At 41.1% G+C, this 14,653-nt stretch overlaps 1 protein-coding gene and 3 non-coding genes across 4 annotated transcripts; all 4 read right to left on the bottom strand.

The window, feature by feature from the left end:
* Positions 1-81, bottom strand: TRNAL-AAG (transfer RNA leucine (anticodon AAG)). The gene has a single exon. It is a non-coding gene; the product is annotated as a tRNA-Leu (tRNA).
* A 119-nt stretch (positions 82-200) lies between these two features.
* TRNAL-AAG (transfer RNA leucine (anticodon AAG)) lies at positions 201-281 on the bottom strand. The gene has a single exon. It is a non-coding gene; the product is annotated as a tRNA-Leu (tRNA).
* Positions 282-409: 128 nt separating this feature from the next.
* Positions 410-490, bottom strand: TRNAL-AAG (transfer RNA leucine (anticodon AAG)). Its single transcript has one exon. It is a non-coding gene; the product is annotated as a tRNA-Leu (tRNA).
* Positions 491-12,090: 11,600 nt separating this feature from the next.
* On the bottom strand, positions 12,091-13,470 carry LOC131217247 (protein OXIDATIVE STRESS 3 LIKE 4-like). Its single transcript, XM_058212103.1, has 2 exons — positions 12,807-13,470; positions 12,091-12,492 (listed from the first exon to the last, which is right to left on the bottom strand). The coding sequence occupies exons 1-2, from the start codon at positions 13,151-13,153 to the stop codon at positions 12,144-12,146; spliced, it is 696 nt and encodes a 231-aa protein (XP_058068086.1). The 5' UTR covers positions 13,154-13,470; the 3' UTR covers positions 12,091-12,143.
* Between the last annotated feature and the right edge of the window lie 1,183 nt (positions 13,471-14,653).

Genomic DNA, 14,653 nt, shown 5'->3' with positions numbered 1-14,653 from the left:
TGGCGAGTGTGGGATTTGAACCCACGCCCTTTCGGACCAGAACCTTAATCTGGCGCCTTAGACCAACTCGACCATCTCACCTTTAATAAAATGATTTCTTAATGTGACAATAAATAATAATAATAATTTTTTAAAAACAGCTTGATATAGTGAGATTATAAATTTTATAATAAAAAAATTGTAAAATTAAAAATATTTTATGGCGAGAGTGGGATTTGAACCCACGCCCTTTCGGACCAGAACCTTAATCTGGCGCCTTAGACCAACTCGGCCTTCTCACCTTTAATAAAATGATTTCTTAGTATGACTATAAATAATAATAATAATTTAAAAAAAGATTGATAGAGTGATATCATAAATTTTATGATAAAAAATTGTCAAAAAAATCAAATAAATTAAAAATATTTTATGGCGAGAGTGGGATTTGAACCCACGCCCTTTCGGACCAGAACCTTAATCTGGCGCCTTAGACCAACTCGGCCATCTCACCTTTTGTGAAAGTAATTTTACGAGTTATTTTATATTCTAATGTTCAGTGTGCACGTGGCACGGGTACCTCACCCATCATGGTGTGGACGTAATGTGGGGCACAGCTTGATATATCTATTCTGCATCCATGCCGTCCATCCATTTTTCTAGATCATTTTCGGACATTATCCCAAAAATGAAGAAGATTCAAATGTCAGGTGGTCCATACTCTAGAAAAACAGTGGTGATTGAATGCCCTACCACTAAAAACTTCTTTCCATAGTGATAAGGTAGCATAAGCTTTGATGAAGGGAAAAAAAAAAAAACCAAATATCAGCTTGATCCAAAACTTTTGTGGCCCATTAATAGTCAATCACCACTTTTTCCTACCGTATGGTCCACTTGATAATTGGATATACTTCATTTTTTTTGGATCATGTCCTAAAATAATCTCAAAAAAAAGAACAGACGGTGTGGATACAGAATATATACATCCAGATGGGCCCCACGGTAAGGGCCGCGTCATCTTGGGTGAGGCTGGGGTCTCACCTGATGTGCTCCCAGGGCACCCTTGCTCGCCTAATAGAGGATCGCCCTGATTTATGTGTATGGTGAAAGACGGCCTGAGTTGCCAGAGTCTTTCAATCATGCTAATATGTAGAATCCCCAGGAGAATTTTCGCTAGCATCACCTCGTGAAGGTGTGACCTGCATGTGCTAGTGGGACCCATGTTCGGTCGATCTTGACTACACTTGCATGGGCCCCACAAGTTTGTAGAATTTGGAAACGTGTGATTGAAATGGAATGATGGCTGGTCTCATCTGAACCCTGCAATTTTCATGGTTGTATGGTCCTGTCCCTTTGAATGTGGGCCGTGTTGTTAGTAGCCATGGTTTGCAAACCAGGTGGGTGAACTCGAGACTCAGCTGAGTTATCCCATCCCAGTCAAACACCTGATCACTAGGTCAGGAAAACCAGGTTTGCACTGGTTAGGGAAATGGCACGTGGGCCCAGTTTCCTGAGCCTGTCTCTTTCGAGTAAAAAAAATAAATAAATAAACCTTCAATAAGTTTTTTTTAAAAAAAATCTTCCAATCAAGTGTTTATAAAAATGACTCAAGCATTTAATATTTTATTAAAATAGAAAATATTTTTGCACCCGTCTGGTCAACTCGTTGAGTCCTGAGTTGACTCGGATCAAGTGACCAATCGAGTCCTGGTCACACATTGAATGGTTATCATCATTGAATCAAAATGCTCCTTTGGAATTATAAGCAATCCATGGTGGGACCATTAAATAAATATTTCAAGATGATGATTACACTTAACTTTATTTCTCAACTGGAGTATGTGATCATCCATTTTCCATGCTATCAATTGAATGTTATGAATTTCTACTTCATATATTTTTTCCACCATTGATTATACCAAATGTTACAAATGAATCGACAGTTATGATACTTGAATAGGAATGTCTTAACCTCCAATAACATAACTACAAATTAAGTTTTGATTTTCACATCACTGGAATGTTGGGAAATGATGGGCCCCACATGAGGGCCTGTTTTGTAAACACACTTGAAAGGAGTGGATGACACTTAACACGCTATTTTAAGATAAACCCATTTTCATGTGTGTTTTTCACAAATACTAGTTAATTGCCATCTTGTTTGAACGGGTCTGTTTGCAATGCGGGGATAAATGGTATTGAATAATACTAGTTGGAGCTGACATCATTATTACACAATAATTATATGTTTAGAAATACCAACTGACCCGTCTGACATTTGAGATCAAACTCTTCCTTTGGTAAAAACACTATATTAAGTTAAACTTGCATATGGTGGATTATATAACTGTGATCAACAGACCAAAGTTCATAACGGATGTCAGTAACATACATGGATATGCAACTTGATTATCACGTATAAAGAGTGTCTATGGATGGATCACGTGGAAAAAATATATGGATTAATGCGGAGCGCACAAATGTGGTAGATTTTGAAATTTACTACCACATATGTTGCGTCTCGGTTTGAAAATATGGTTACGCGTGATATGTATGATTGTGTTAGAACCGACTGTACAGCTCTATTCTAACTAAACAACTTTGACCCCAAGTGTTAAAATAGACAGATACGTCAAACTCGACAGTATATGATCGAGATTTGAAAAGATCAGTCACATATTTAACCACTAGTAGGCTCTTAAGATGATAAGGTAATTATCATAAGATAGTATTCATCTTTTGAAAATGGATTGGACATTACCTTCCGCACGAAAGAACTTTCATATATAAAAGTAAGCAAAAAAAAAAAACTTACAGTCGACCATAAGGAATAATTGTAAAGCACATTTTCTAAGAAGAACTGTTTTTATTATAATGGAAATCATTCAGCGTATGAGTGTACACTTGAATTACAGCTAATAGATTACCGCTACTTAAGAAATGTTAAAAAATAAATTATGCTAAGAAACATAAAAGATACTTGATATATTTGATTTCTTTGATTGGGTTAGTATGAGAGACTTTGCTCCATTATTAAATTCATTAGCTATTTATAGATCTCCTTAAGATAATAATATGAATGATTCTTCCCACGTTCAACCAGTTATTGCAATCACTTCAGTACCACTTTGACCTTTCATAGTCTTCTTTGACACTTGTCTAATAAGAACATCAGTACTGCTTTTCCCTCGATCACATTTTGTCTTCGTCTTTAAATGATGTTTATTATACAACCAGTGTCAATATATAACACATGTTCTAAATATCTTCATAGACCTTATTAGTGATATATACTTCTCTTACAATAATACATGTCCTTTCTTATATAACTCTTTAAAGAATGGTAAAAAAAAATAAATAAGTACAACAACATTGTTTCAAGAAATAAATGATAAGACACTTGATTAATTCAATTCTTCACATTGTTTTCATCCATTCTTACTTAATCTTACACTCAAAACAGGGGTAAGTACTCAAAACTACCTGTGAAAAACGAATCCAAATTTACTTTTGAAAACTCCATTTAAAGCCATTATGCACTTGCTTTTTAAAAAAAGATTCTTAATTGAAGTTTTAAGCCAAACCATGTGTTTGGATGCCTTTTGCAAAATCTATCCATTATCTGCTCCTCGAAATAGCTAATAGGCACTTAAAAGGCCCATCTGATTGTTATCCAGTAGTCAAAATAGCAAATAGGCACTGAAAAGACGGATCCCGAAAAACCCATGTGCTCATGTCCAGTCAGAGATTCTGTGAACAGGGAAAAACCCTTTCGGCAGATTACCTCTTTTGGAAAAAAAAGGGCCTACCTCTTTCAACCAACATTAGTATTAGTGAAACATGGACCCCACTAGCCCTCGCACAAGCTTCTTCCTTTTAATCATGATGAAGAGAGAAGTAAAAGTTCACTAGATCCAGATTGGGACATCTCAACCGCTCAATTTGCATTTATAACCAACGGTTGGACTAGAGCTATACGTTTATGATTACAGTGGGCCAATGAAAGCAGGTTTCCATCTGTTGCGGCAGATCAGGACTAAGCATGTAACGCTAGACGCACGGCAGGATAGGCAGTGATCCAAATAATATATATAGTGGGCCCAACCGGTGGATGGCTCATTATCCAAAGGACTATAGTCATCATAGCCGTTCAAACGAAAATAATCAAAGGGGCATGGAAGAAAAAAGAAAAAAACGAAGTTTGTACATGTGGCGTTAGATTCAGATATGGGACATCTACGGGGTGTACCCCACTGCATGGACCGTCTGGATCCACCACCTACCTACCCGTCATGAGATGTGGATTGCGCTGTTTATTTAGGAAGCGGATTGCGTCCAACCCCCGCCCGGACGGTAATCCATCCAGGAGGGCTATGTGGGGCCCATCGTGATGTAAGTGTTTTATCCACGCCGTTCATTGATTTTCTCATATCATTTTAAGTTGTGATAATAAAAACTAGTAAGGTCCAAAGCTCCAGTGGACCACACCAAAGGAAGCTGGAGTGATAATGACACTCACCGTTGAAACCTTTCTAAGGGCCACCGTGATGTTTTTTTACCATCCAACGTATTCATAAGGTCATGTAGATCTGGATGAAGTGAAAACACAAATATCAGCTTGCTCTGAAACTTCTCCAGCTCCCAAGAAGTTTTTAACGGTGGACGTTCAATCCCTACTTTGTGGTCCACTTAAGATTGGTTCTGTCTTATTTTTTTGGGTTCATATCCTAAAATTATCCGTGAATATGGATGGACGTCGTGGATAAAATCTTTACATCACGTTGGATAGGACTACGGATGGACAGATCCTAAGACAGGAAGGGTGGTGATGAAATCGGATCGCGTACGGAGTTACTCAGTACGCTTTTATCGTACTGAGTATACTCAGTTGGGCCTACTGTGAATGTATGTTGGTTATCAACGCGGTCCATCCGTTTTTCCAGCTCATTTTATCTGTTGAGTCGAAAATTGAAACATGCACAAAGCTCAACTGGACCACACCACAGGAAATAGTGAGAATAATGACTTCCACCATTGAAACCTTGGTAGGGCCCAAAGTGATGTTTATCTGCCATCCAACCTGTTCATAAGATCACACACATGGATTAAGGAAAAACAGAAATAACAGATTGATCCAAAACTTCTGTGGCCCTTAACAAATTTTCGACGGTAGAATTTCAATTCACATTGTTTACCGTGGTGAGGTTCACTTGAGATTTGGATATACTCTTTTTTTAGCTAGAGCCCTTAAATTAACTGTTAAAATGGATGGACGGAGTGGATAAAATATGTAAATCACGGTGGACCCCACAGAGTTTACTCAGTACGCAATCGGCGTCCGGTGGTGATGGAGATGTCCACCATAGAAACCTTCCTAGGCCCGGACGCGGATTGCGTCCTACCCCCGCCCGGACAGTAATCCGTCCGGGAAGGGCTCTGTGGGGCCCACCATGACGTAAGTGTCTTAACTACGCTGTTCATCGCTTTTCTCAATTCATTCTAAGGTATGATCCTAAAAATGAAGCAGGTCCACAGCTCCAGTGGACCACACCAAAGGATGCCGTAGTGATAGTGACACCCACCGTTGCAACCTTTCTAAGGGCCACCGTGATGTTTTTTTACCATCCAACCAATTCATAACGTCATGTAGACGTGGAGGAAGTGAAAAAACAAATATCACCTTGATCGGAAACTTCTCCAGCTCCCAAGAAGTTTTTAATGGTGAAATTTCAATCCCCACTTTGTAGTCCACCTAAGCCATTTACCTACCTCAGATTTTGTCTCATACCTTTAAATGATTTGAGGAAAACGATGAACGGCGTGGATAAAATACTTACATCACGGTGGGCCCCACAGGATCCTTCCCGGACGGATTACTGTCCGGGCGGGGGTAGGACGCAATCCGCGTCCCCACCCTGTTCTTTATATACCATCCAACCCGTTAATCAGGTGAGCCCCACCAGGAATATGGATGGACAGCCCGGAAATCAGTCTTATCCAAAACTCAGATGAGCCACGCCGAATGAATTCAAAAGGCTTTATCCGTGATTTACATCATTCTCATGTCTGGCCCACCGCCCACCTGAGACGTGGATCTGCGTTGATTTTCCAACCAACACTGGAGATGAGAGGCTGATCTGAATGACGGAGTGGATGTCCCACATACAGAACGGTGGACCCCACAGAGCTCGGGTATTGCACGGGGATGTACACTTCTACCAGGGAGTATTCGAGGAGAAAATGATCACTGTAATGCCACCTTTTATCCACCGTCTTGTATGCGCCAAGCAAAACTTACCTTCCTAACTTAGACCTTGTACGTGCGGACATAGCAATCGAGGACGAAAATCTCCTGTCCGTACGTGCAATGTTAGTGAAAAGCACGTGTATTTTCGTCCTGAAATGCTCTGTCCGTACGTTCAAGGTCTATGTTAGCAAAGTAAGTTTTGGACTTTCATAAAACACGCTGGATAAAAGGTAGTCTTTACAGTGGTAATTTTCTCGTACTCGAGGGAGGAGACGGTGGAGAGGCGGTGCCCCAGTGGCACATGGGCACAGCTGGAAGATGCCCAGCCCCAAAAGAATCCAGCTGGCCCACTCATCAGGTGGGCCACACCTATAAGCTGTATCCGTTTTCCGTCAATCAGCTGAACTCAGCGAGAAATATGAACAGACACTCAAAATCAGTTTTATCCACGATTTACAGGGTTTCCATAATATGGCCCACCTGAGACGTGGATACTATTTATTTTTTAAATCTACGGTGAGGATGAGGAGGCGCAGATGAATGATGGTGTGGATTTCCATCACAAAGAAAAGGTGTTGCGTGGGTGTGTTGTGTAGACTTCCTATCCGGGAGCATTCGAGCGAGGAGATTTCGGAGACATGGTGCCCCACGGCATATGGGCACACCTTCAAGAATCAAGGTGCCCTGCCCCAAACGAATCCAGCTGGCCCACTCATCAGGTGGGCCAGACACGTGTTATCTGTTTCCAGTCATTTTCCCCACCTAACAAGAACACGTGGGCCCCACTAGATAGGAGATAGTACGAATGTCCTCAGTCTATTGGACAGCATGAATCACGGGCAGACGAAACCTTTCAAGGTTCGAATTCATGGAAACGGAGGGCATGGCACGTGAGATTCACGTGGAGCTAGAAGGGAACAGAAAGAGAATACCCTCCGCATGAAGATACTGAGGTCGGTGAGGCCCACAAGGTTTCAAACGTAAACTCCACTCTACATCAGGTCTTATGTTCATGTTAGGTCCTTGACCTAGGTCGGTACTGTTCAGTGGCTGTGAGCCCTGCACTAATGCATTTGTTTTATCCGCACCGTCCAGTCCAAAAATAAGGTAAATCCATATATCTAGCGGACCACACTACAAGAAATAGTGGCAATTGAACGCCCACCATTCATTTGCCATCCAACTTTTATATTAGGTCACACCAACTTGGATAAAGGAAAAACAAAATACCAACTTGATCCAGAACCACTAAGTGTAGTTTGGTCCACCGGAGATACAAATTTATCTTCTTCTTCTTCTTTCTTTTTTTTTCCCATGTCCTAAAATGAGCTATTAGGATGGATGGTGTGATAAAACACATGCATTATGGTGGGACTTATAGTGCACCAACCAACATGGTCCAATACCAACCTCTTTAGTATAGGGATTAGAGCCATACACGAACCGAGTTAGCTTGGTTAGTTCGCTCAACTCGACTCGAAAAAGCTCAATTCAACTCGGTTTGAAACTAAGTTTGAACTGAGTCAAGTTAATTTTTTAAGTTTGAAAAAATTTTGAGCTGAGTTCGAGCTTGCCTGAGCTTGACTCGGATCGAACCCCAACTTGAATCGAACTCAGATTGAACTGGTTCAGTGACTCAATTATTTTGATATTGATGTTGCTCACCAAGTGTTTGATGAAATGACTCAACGAAGTGTTGACCGGTGGCGACGAAGGTATGGATATGAAACAAATACCCTTGTATCTCAATTTTGATGTTGTCTATCGGCTGTTTAATAAAATATTAGTATCTCAATTTTGATGTTGCCTATCGACTGTTTGATAAAATATTTCTAAACTGTTGTTGGTGTTTTACATATCGTGAGAAATTAAAAGTGTACTCCATATATTTGTAAAAATACCAGATTTTAGAAAACAAAAAAAGAAGAAGACGAAGAAGCCACGTACAAATTTTGGTGGGCCACAATGTGTGAACTTTATCATTTCTAGAGAGTAATTTTACATGGCTTTCATTAATGTGGTCCATACCAATTTTTAAGCTTGTCTTTTATACAACTCAAATAATAGTTTTCACTATTGAAGAAATTGGATTTTATATATATAAAATGGGGTTGGTAGACCCCACAGGTAGTGCAAAGTCCACAGGTTTTTAATTAGCTAATCTTCTACATTGTTCAAATAATAATTCTCATTAATGGACATAATAGGTAGACCTTATTAAAGACGATAAGAGATGAGTAAAAGGTACACCAGCCTCTCTGTCATGAGAAAGTCCTGCACAGAAGCTATCGGGGTTTTTCCGTGTGAAATGCCTACCATTCGACCATGATATCTAAATGCCATCTAAACTATTCACAATGTCGTATTCTCATTATTTCTCATGGACTGGCCCACTTTAAAGTTAGATTGATTCATTTTTTGACCTTATGTCGAATCATGAGTTTTCAAAATAGATGTACGAAATGGACGTGATACAGACATCATGGTGGGCTTCCGTGCTTTCCGCTGGCGGAGGGAGCACGCAAAGGTATGCCTAACACATGAAAATTGAAGAAATATATTGAATTCTAGTTGTTTTTTATGCCATAAAATTCTAATTATTTAACTACACTTATTCTTAATTAAATAAAAGATAAACATTTACGAAATCGGATTGCCCGCAGAGTTACTCTGTAAGCTTTGATGGTACTGACTAAACTCAGTTGGACCCACCTTGAATGTATGTAGTCTATCTATGCTATCCATTTATTTTCCATCTAACTTAATAGGTTAAGCTCAAAATTGAAGCATATCCAAAGATCAAGTGGATCATGCTAGAGGAAACAATGGGGATAATGACTTCCACAGTTGAAACCTTGCTAGGCTCCACAGCATTGTTTATTTGCCATTCAACTTGTTTATAAAATCATAAACAATTGGATGAAGGGAAAAAACAAATATAAGCTTGATCCAAAACTTCAGTGGCCCCAAGAAATTTTCAACAGTAGACATTCAATTCAACTGTTTCCTGTGTTGTGGTCCATTTGAACATAAGTATATTCTTCATTTTAAGCATCAAGCGCTAAAATTATCTGTTAAATTCGACGGACGGAGGGATAAAATACATAAATCATGCTCATGCTGGACCTATAAAATACATAAATCATGCTCATGCTGGACCTCACATATTTTACTCAGTACATTAACCAATACGCTTCCGATATTTACACATACGAAAGCTCTTTATACTTGGCACGTGTCAACATGGAACACATGTGTTTGTTTGGCTGTCTAAGCAGGTAGGTTACAACTGTTTACAACTTTTGACTTAACTATCAGCCTAATTGAGGGCCCCTGATAGGCCACATCAGACAACTAGCGAAGAGCGTGGCCCACCAGCCTCATAGATAATAGTCACATCTATCGGACACGTCAAACGTACATGTGGTCGCGTGTGGAATTGGCAAACCTGCTTTTCGTAGATAAGCACTAGGAGAGCGTTCAAATGTCAAAATCATAGCAGAGCCCAAGAATCATGTCGATCCACCGAGTCCGGTGGGCCACGATTTACCAAACAAAATCCTCCCTCCCGTACATGATCATAATACCAATATTTATATTGGCCCAAGATACGTACAAAATCCAAGCCGTCCAACCGAGGGATACCATTATTTAGATGGCCCTAGCCCAAGGATCAGGTTGATCCACTTATCAGATGGGCCACAATTTACCAAACAAACTCCTCCCATTCCCGATCAGAAACCACTATTTCGACGCCCTGATGGCCAGGTGGCCTGGTCGCCCAATCAAATACCATTCCGTAAATGCCCTGGCCATAGAATCAGGTCAGTCCACTAGTCAGGTGGGCCACAATTTACAAAAAAGGAACTCGATGATCAACTCAGGTGGGCCATAATTTCCAAAAAGCCCCACTCATTGGGAAGCGGAGTGGATTGCATGTGGTGTAACTCAGTAAACTCTGTGGGGCCTACCGTGATGCGTGTTTTATCCATGCCGTTCATCCGCTTTACCAACTTATTTTAGGTCATGAGCCCAAAATTTAAGCATATCCAAAGTTCAAGTGGACCACACCACATGAATGGAAAATACGAATACAGCCTCATCCAAAACTCCTGTAGCTCCAAAAAAAGCTTTCAACTATAGGCGTTCAATTCACACCGTTTCCTGTGGTGTGGTCCACTATAGCTATTCATATGCTTCAATTTTGGGCTCATGCCTTAAAACGGATGGACGGCATGGATGGCACCACAGTTTATTCACTCATCGCCCATTTCTAACATTGGGGCCTACCTGCTGAGTGGATAGGATTTACTTTCACGCACGAGTCGAAGCTGACATTTGTAGCCCTCCCTCTACGTTCTCTGTTTCTCGAAAATTCCAACCACTAATTTTAGCTGATTTGACGTATAAAGGACATATGCATGATCATCTTAATTAATACTTATTTAACTAATGCTTATCCTCTTCCTTTTTTCAAAGTGCTCCAATCCCATGACAGTGACTCGTCCATCTCACACGTGGCACCCATCTGAAGCTATTCACCCTTCAGATCGGTCCACCTCTGAAATCACACCAACCAAGCATTACTAACCGTCCAATTGATAAAATAACCACATCTTAAAAATGATGGTTGTGTTCCATCCACAGTTTTGTTAAAGCGGATTTGGACGCTCTGGGTTGCCGCACAACACTGCCACCCGTACGTTACAGACTCGCCACCCTCACACGAGTCTGGCCCACATAAGGTCTTCCATCAGATGGTCAGACCATAAAGTAGATAAAAAGCAGGTCTGCTAGTCCGTTAATCAAGTGGCCCACTGTATCAGAAACATGCACGTCTATTTCAGCCGTGTACTTGTGTCTCAGTAACTGTCGCCCACCTAAATTTCGAACCAATCTCATTCCTGGATCATCGCATCAAAATAGTGGGAAGCTAATGATGGACGGCACGGATCTTGCACACATGAGTTGTACTCAAATGCAAGTGATGGCGCGTACATGGGCATCAGAAAGCTCTTCAAAACAGTAAAAGAATAAAGAAGAAGAGAGAGACAGGATAAGGTTCTATGACTTATCTCCTCACCAGACTTATCTCCTTACCAAAAAATCTACCCCACCAGTGCTAGATATAGACAGATAAAAATAAAAGCAGGATGTTAGGTCAGCCCAACGAGCTGGACTCCTGTGTTAGTTTATAACCATGTGGGAAATGGTGGTGGGCCATCCTCCTCCCATGAGGCATTATTATAACTATCCAGACCATCCACAATGTGGGTCCCATCGTGGATTGAGTATATCTCTAACATCATACGGATCAATAAATCCAATTAAACCATTTAGTGCTAAACTAACATAGGAATCTACCCAGCCCATACCATCTAAATCACCACCATTTTAAAACGAAATGGTGCTAAACTCATAACATAGGTGTCTAGCACCAGCCCGATACCATTTTGAAAAGAGTAAAAGCTTCATCCTCCGCCAGATTGCGATAGATGATACACAGGCGGCATATATAGACAACTAGCAAATTGCTTAGCTGTCATACAATTAATTCAAATTCAACCGTCCAAATTATGCATGCCCACTTAGATGTATCATAAATTCAAAAAATACGTTTATATCATCATCTAACTATCAGATTAGTGAACAATTATTGGACGGTTCAAAATGAAAAATATCCAATGGTCTGATTTCAAGATTAGAATTGTTCAGCCAATATGATTTTCCTAAATAAATGTAAATGATTTCCAGTTTAATTTGGGTTAATGCATACAACATCTACCATCTAGAAGTACCAGCGTATCAAGCTTCATACGAGCTAGAGTATCAAATACCCCCATTTAAAAAAAAAAACAAGTGGACAGTTTAAAAAGAAAAGGAAAAGATTATATTATTAATTTCTATTATGTTAAGCTAATCAAGCATCCCTTAGATCAGTAAGAGAGAAAGACCTTGGAGATCTAAAACTCTTGAATTTCCTACCTTTGATGGGCAAAGGAGGAATTGGGGATTCTTCCTTCTCTTCTTCCTCCTCAGACTCGGACTCTGACCCTTCCAGAGTCCTATCTGGAGGGGTCAAGGCAGGTAGTGATGTATTGAGAGGACTGTAGAAGGCTCTTTTAGACCATGCGGTCTTACATGCTAGAAGAGTCCTCCTTCGCTTGTTGAAGGGATTTTCTGGCTTCGCCATATCTTCCACCGATGTGATGTTCGACAAGCTTGCGAATGACTTCGATTTCCCGCGGAAGAAATTCGATAGCCCACGCCTGTGAAATCATACCCACATGAATTGAATTTCAATACTACATAGGCTCAAGTAGAAATATGGTATTTGAAATACTTACACTTACTCACATAAGATCTTAATATCGAAAAACATCGATAAAATCTTTATATATTTTAACAAAAAAGAAAGAAAAAGAACAAACCATATCTTAATTTTGGGAGAAAAATGGAAATTGGGGGCAACCAAACACGCCGCCCATATTTTCATTATCAAAATGGAATAAAACCCATAAATATAATTAAAAAACAAAACAATTTATTAAAAATAAAAATTCAAGAAGAGAAAAAGGCTCACTTGATGGGGAGAGATTCTTCAAGTAATCCCATGGAACCCAACCCTCCATTGAATTTGCTCTGCACCTCATCCTCCTCTCCGTCACTGCCGCCGCGTCGTTTCTCGTCCTCTACCGAGGAATCACAGCCAATCGATGAACTCTCCCCCGAGGGCGTTGAATCCCCACCGTCCAAACGGAACCCGTTCCTCCTTTCCGCCGCTGCTTCCACGCCACCCCTCTTCCCCTCCCCTGTCTGCAGAAGCTCGCCCACCTGGCTCTTGCTAACGTACGCCTGCGGAGGAGCATCACCCTGGTACCCGACCGTGGGGCCCACCGAGACCTCCCGAGTACCGTACACGAGAGACATGTTGCTTTCTCACCCTTCTCCTCTTCTTCGTCGTTTTCGTCTTCTTGCTAGTGGTGGTGGTGGTGTGGGCGTAGGTCTCATCAAGGGGGTGCGTAGTATAAGGAGGAGGGGGTGTAGTATAAGAGGTTGGAGCTTTTAAGGAGGAAGCTGGGAGAGAGATTGTGGCTGTTTGTCTCTCATCTTGCCTGGTAAGAGGGAGTTCGTCTCGGAGGGTGGATATGACCGGCTTTGAGGTTATATCAAGAGAGAGAAAAGGTTTCCTCCCGTACGACTCGTCGAATCCTTCTCCAATCCGTCGCGACCATATCCGTTGGATCACGGGTCCTTTATTTATGATCGAGACGTTTGCGTGGTAGGAATCGTTGTGGATGCTGACTTCCTAAAGTATTATATCATTTCGACAAATGGCCCACAAAAGCAACGGTCAGGGTTAAGAGTAATTTCTATGCTCTAATATTAGAGATTTTCTGGATAGCCTCCATCCATGGTGAGGATCAAGATATCAACGGTTTGGATTTCTGGAAAATGATTGGAGATCTGAACGTAAGGTGGGGATGTATGATACAGTTGTTGGTAGGGAAGTATTGGAGCAGTCCGGAGTGGGAGAGGCGACACGGTTTGACACGTTCCACGTCGAGACAGCCTTACGTGGCAGGGACAGCGACTCTAGAAACAGCGGGTATCGTCGTCTCTATCTCTTCCCCGTCCGAGAATACGTATGTCTACCGTATATTCTCTGGATAAAGACTTGATTAGGCCACGAGGGTTATGATACGTGGCTTTACGTGTCGGGTCCTATGGTACCCATTCCGGGCTAACCGGATTCGGATCTTGTTTTGTCTCTCCCTTGAAGGCTCGGATCCAATCCGGTCGGGATAAGTACTTCGTCGAGGGACGCGAAGTGCATCCTAGGGGCCTGTTTGGCCGGCTGGATTAGATGGGCTTGGGTGGGATGGAATTGCATCTGGTCCTGTCCCAATTCCACTCCATGTTTGGGAAGAGTAGAAATGCTTGGAAGTTGGCTAGATGGAATCTGTATCGGGTCATGTGCTAATACCACACAATGTTAGCAAGTTGTGTAGGTCCCACCATGATGTGTGGGCTATATCCACACCGTCCACCCATTTTTTGAGATCATTTTAGAGCATGGGCCAAAAAATCAAGTAGATCTAAATCTCAAGTGGACCCCACCATAGAAAGCAATGGGGATTGAATACTTACCGTTGAAAACTTCTTTGGGGCCACATAAGTTTTGGATCTGCTTCATTTTTATGGATCTGCTTCATTTTTAGGCCAATGCCATAAAATGAGGTTACAAAATAAATGAACGGTTTAGATATAACACATGCATGTTATTGTCAATAGTTTAAAATGATGGTGGGTATCTCCATTTACCACCGTATTACAAACTAAAAAGGGTATTAAGCTTATCCCATGGTACCAGGGAACAGTCCCTGCCATGGGTAATAATGATGTTTTTTGAAATCCCATCCCACCTAA

Source organism: Magnolia sinica, chromosome 10 (assembly GCF_029962835.1).
Source record: "Magnolia sinica isolate HGM2019 chromosome 10, MsV1, whole genome shotgun sequence".
Lineage (NCBI taxonomy): Eukaryota > Viridiplantae > Streptophyta > Magnoliopsida > Magnoliales > Magnoliaceae > Magnolia > Magnolia sinica.
Note: the sequence above shows the minus strand (reverse complement) of the source record. Positions and strands in the feature narration are given on the sequence as shown.

Bases quoted from the DNA above. Each gene is read 5' to 3' on its own strand.
- LOC131217247 (XM_058212103.1), bottom strand. From the start codon at position 13,153: ATGTCTCTCGTGTACGGTACTCGGGAGGTCTCGGTGGGCCCCACGGTC. The intron at 12,493-12,806 runs GTGAGCCTTTTT...ATGATTTCACAG, and splicing joins GAAGAATCTCTCCCCATCAA to GCGTGGGCTATCGAATTTCT.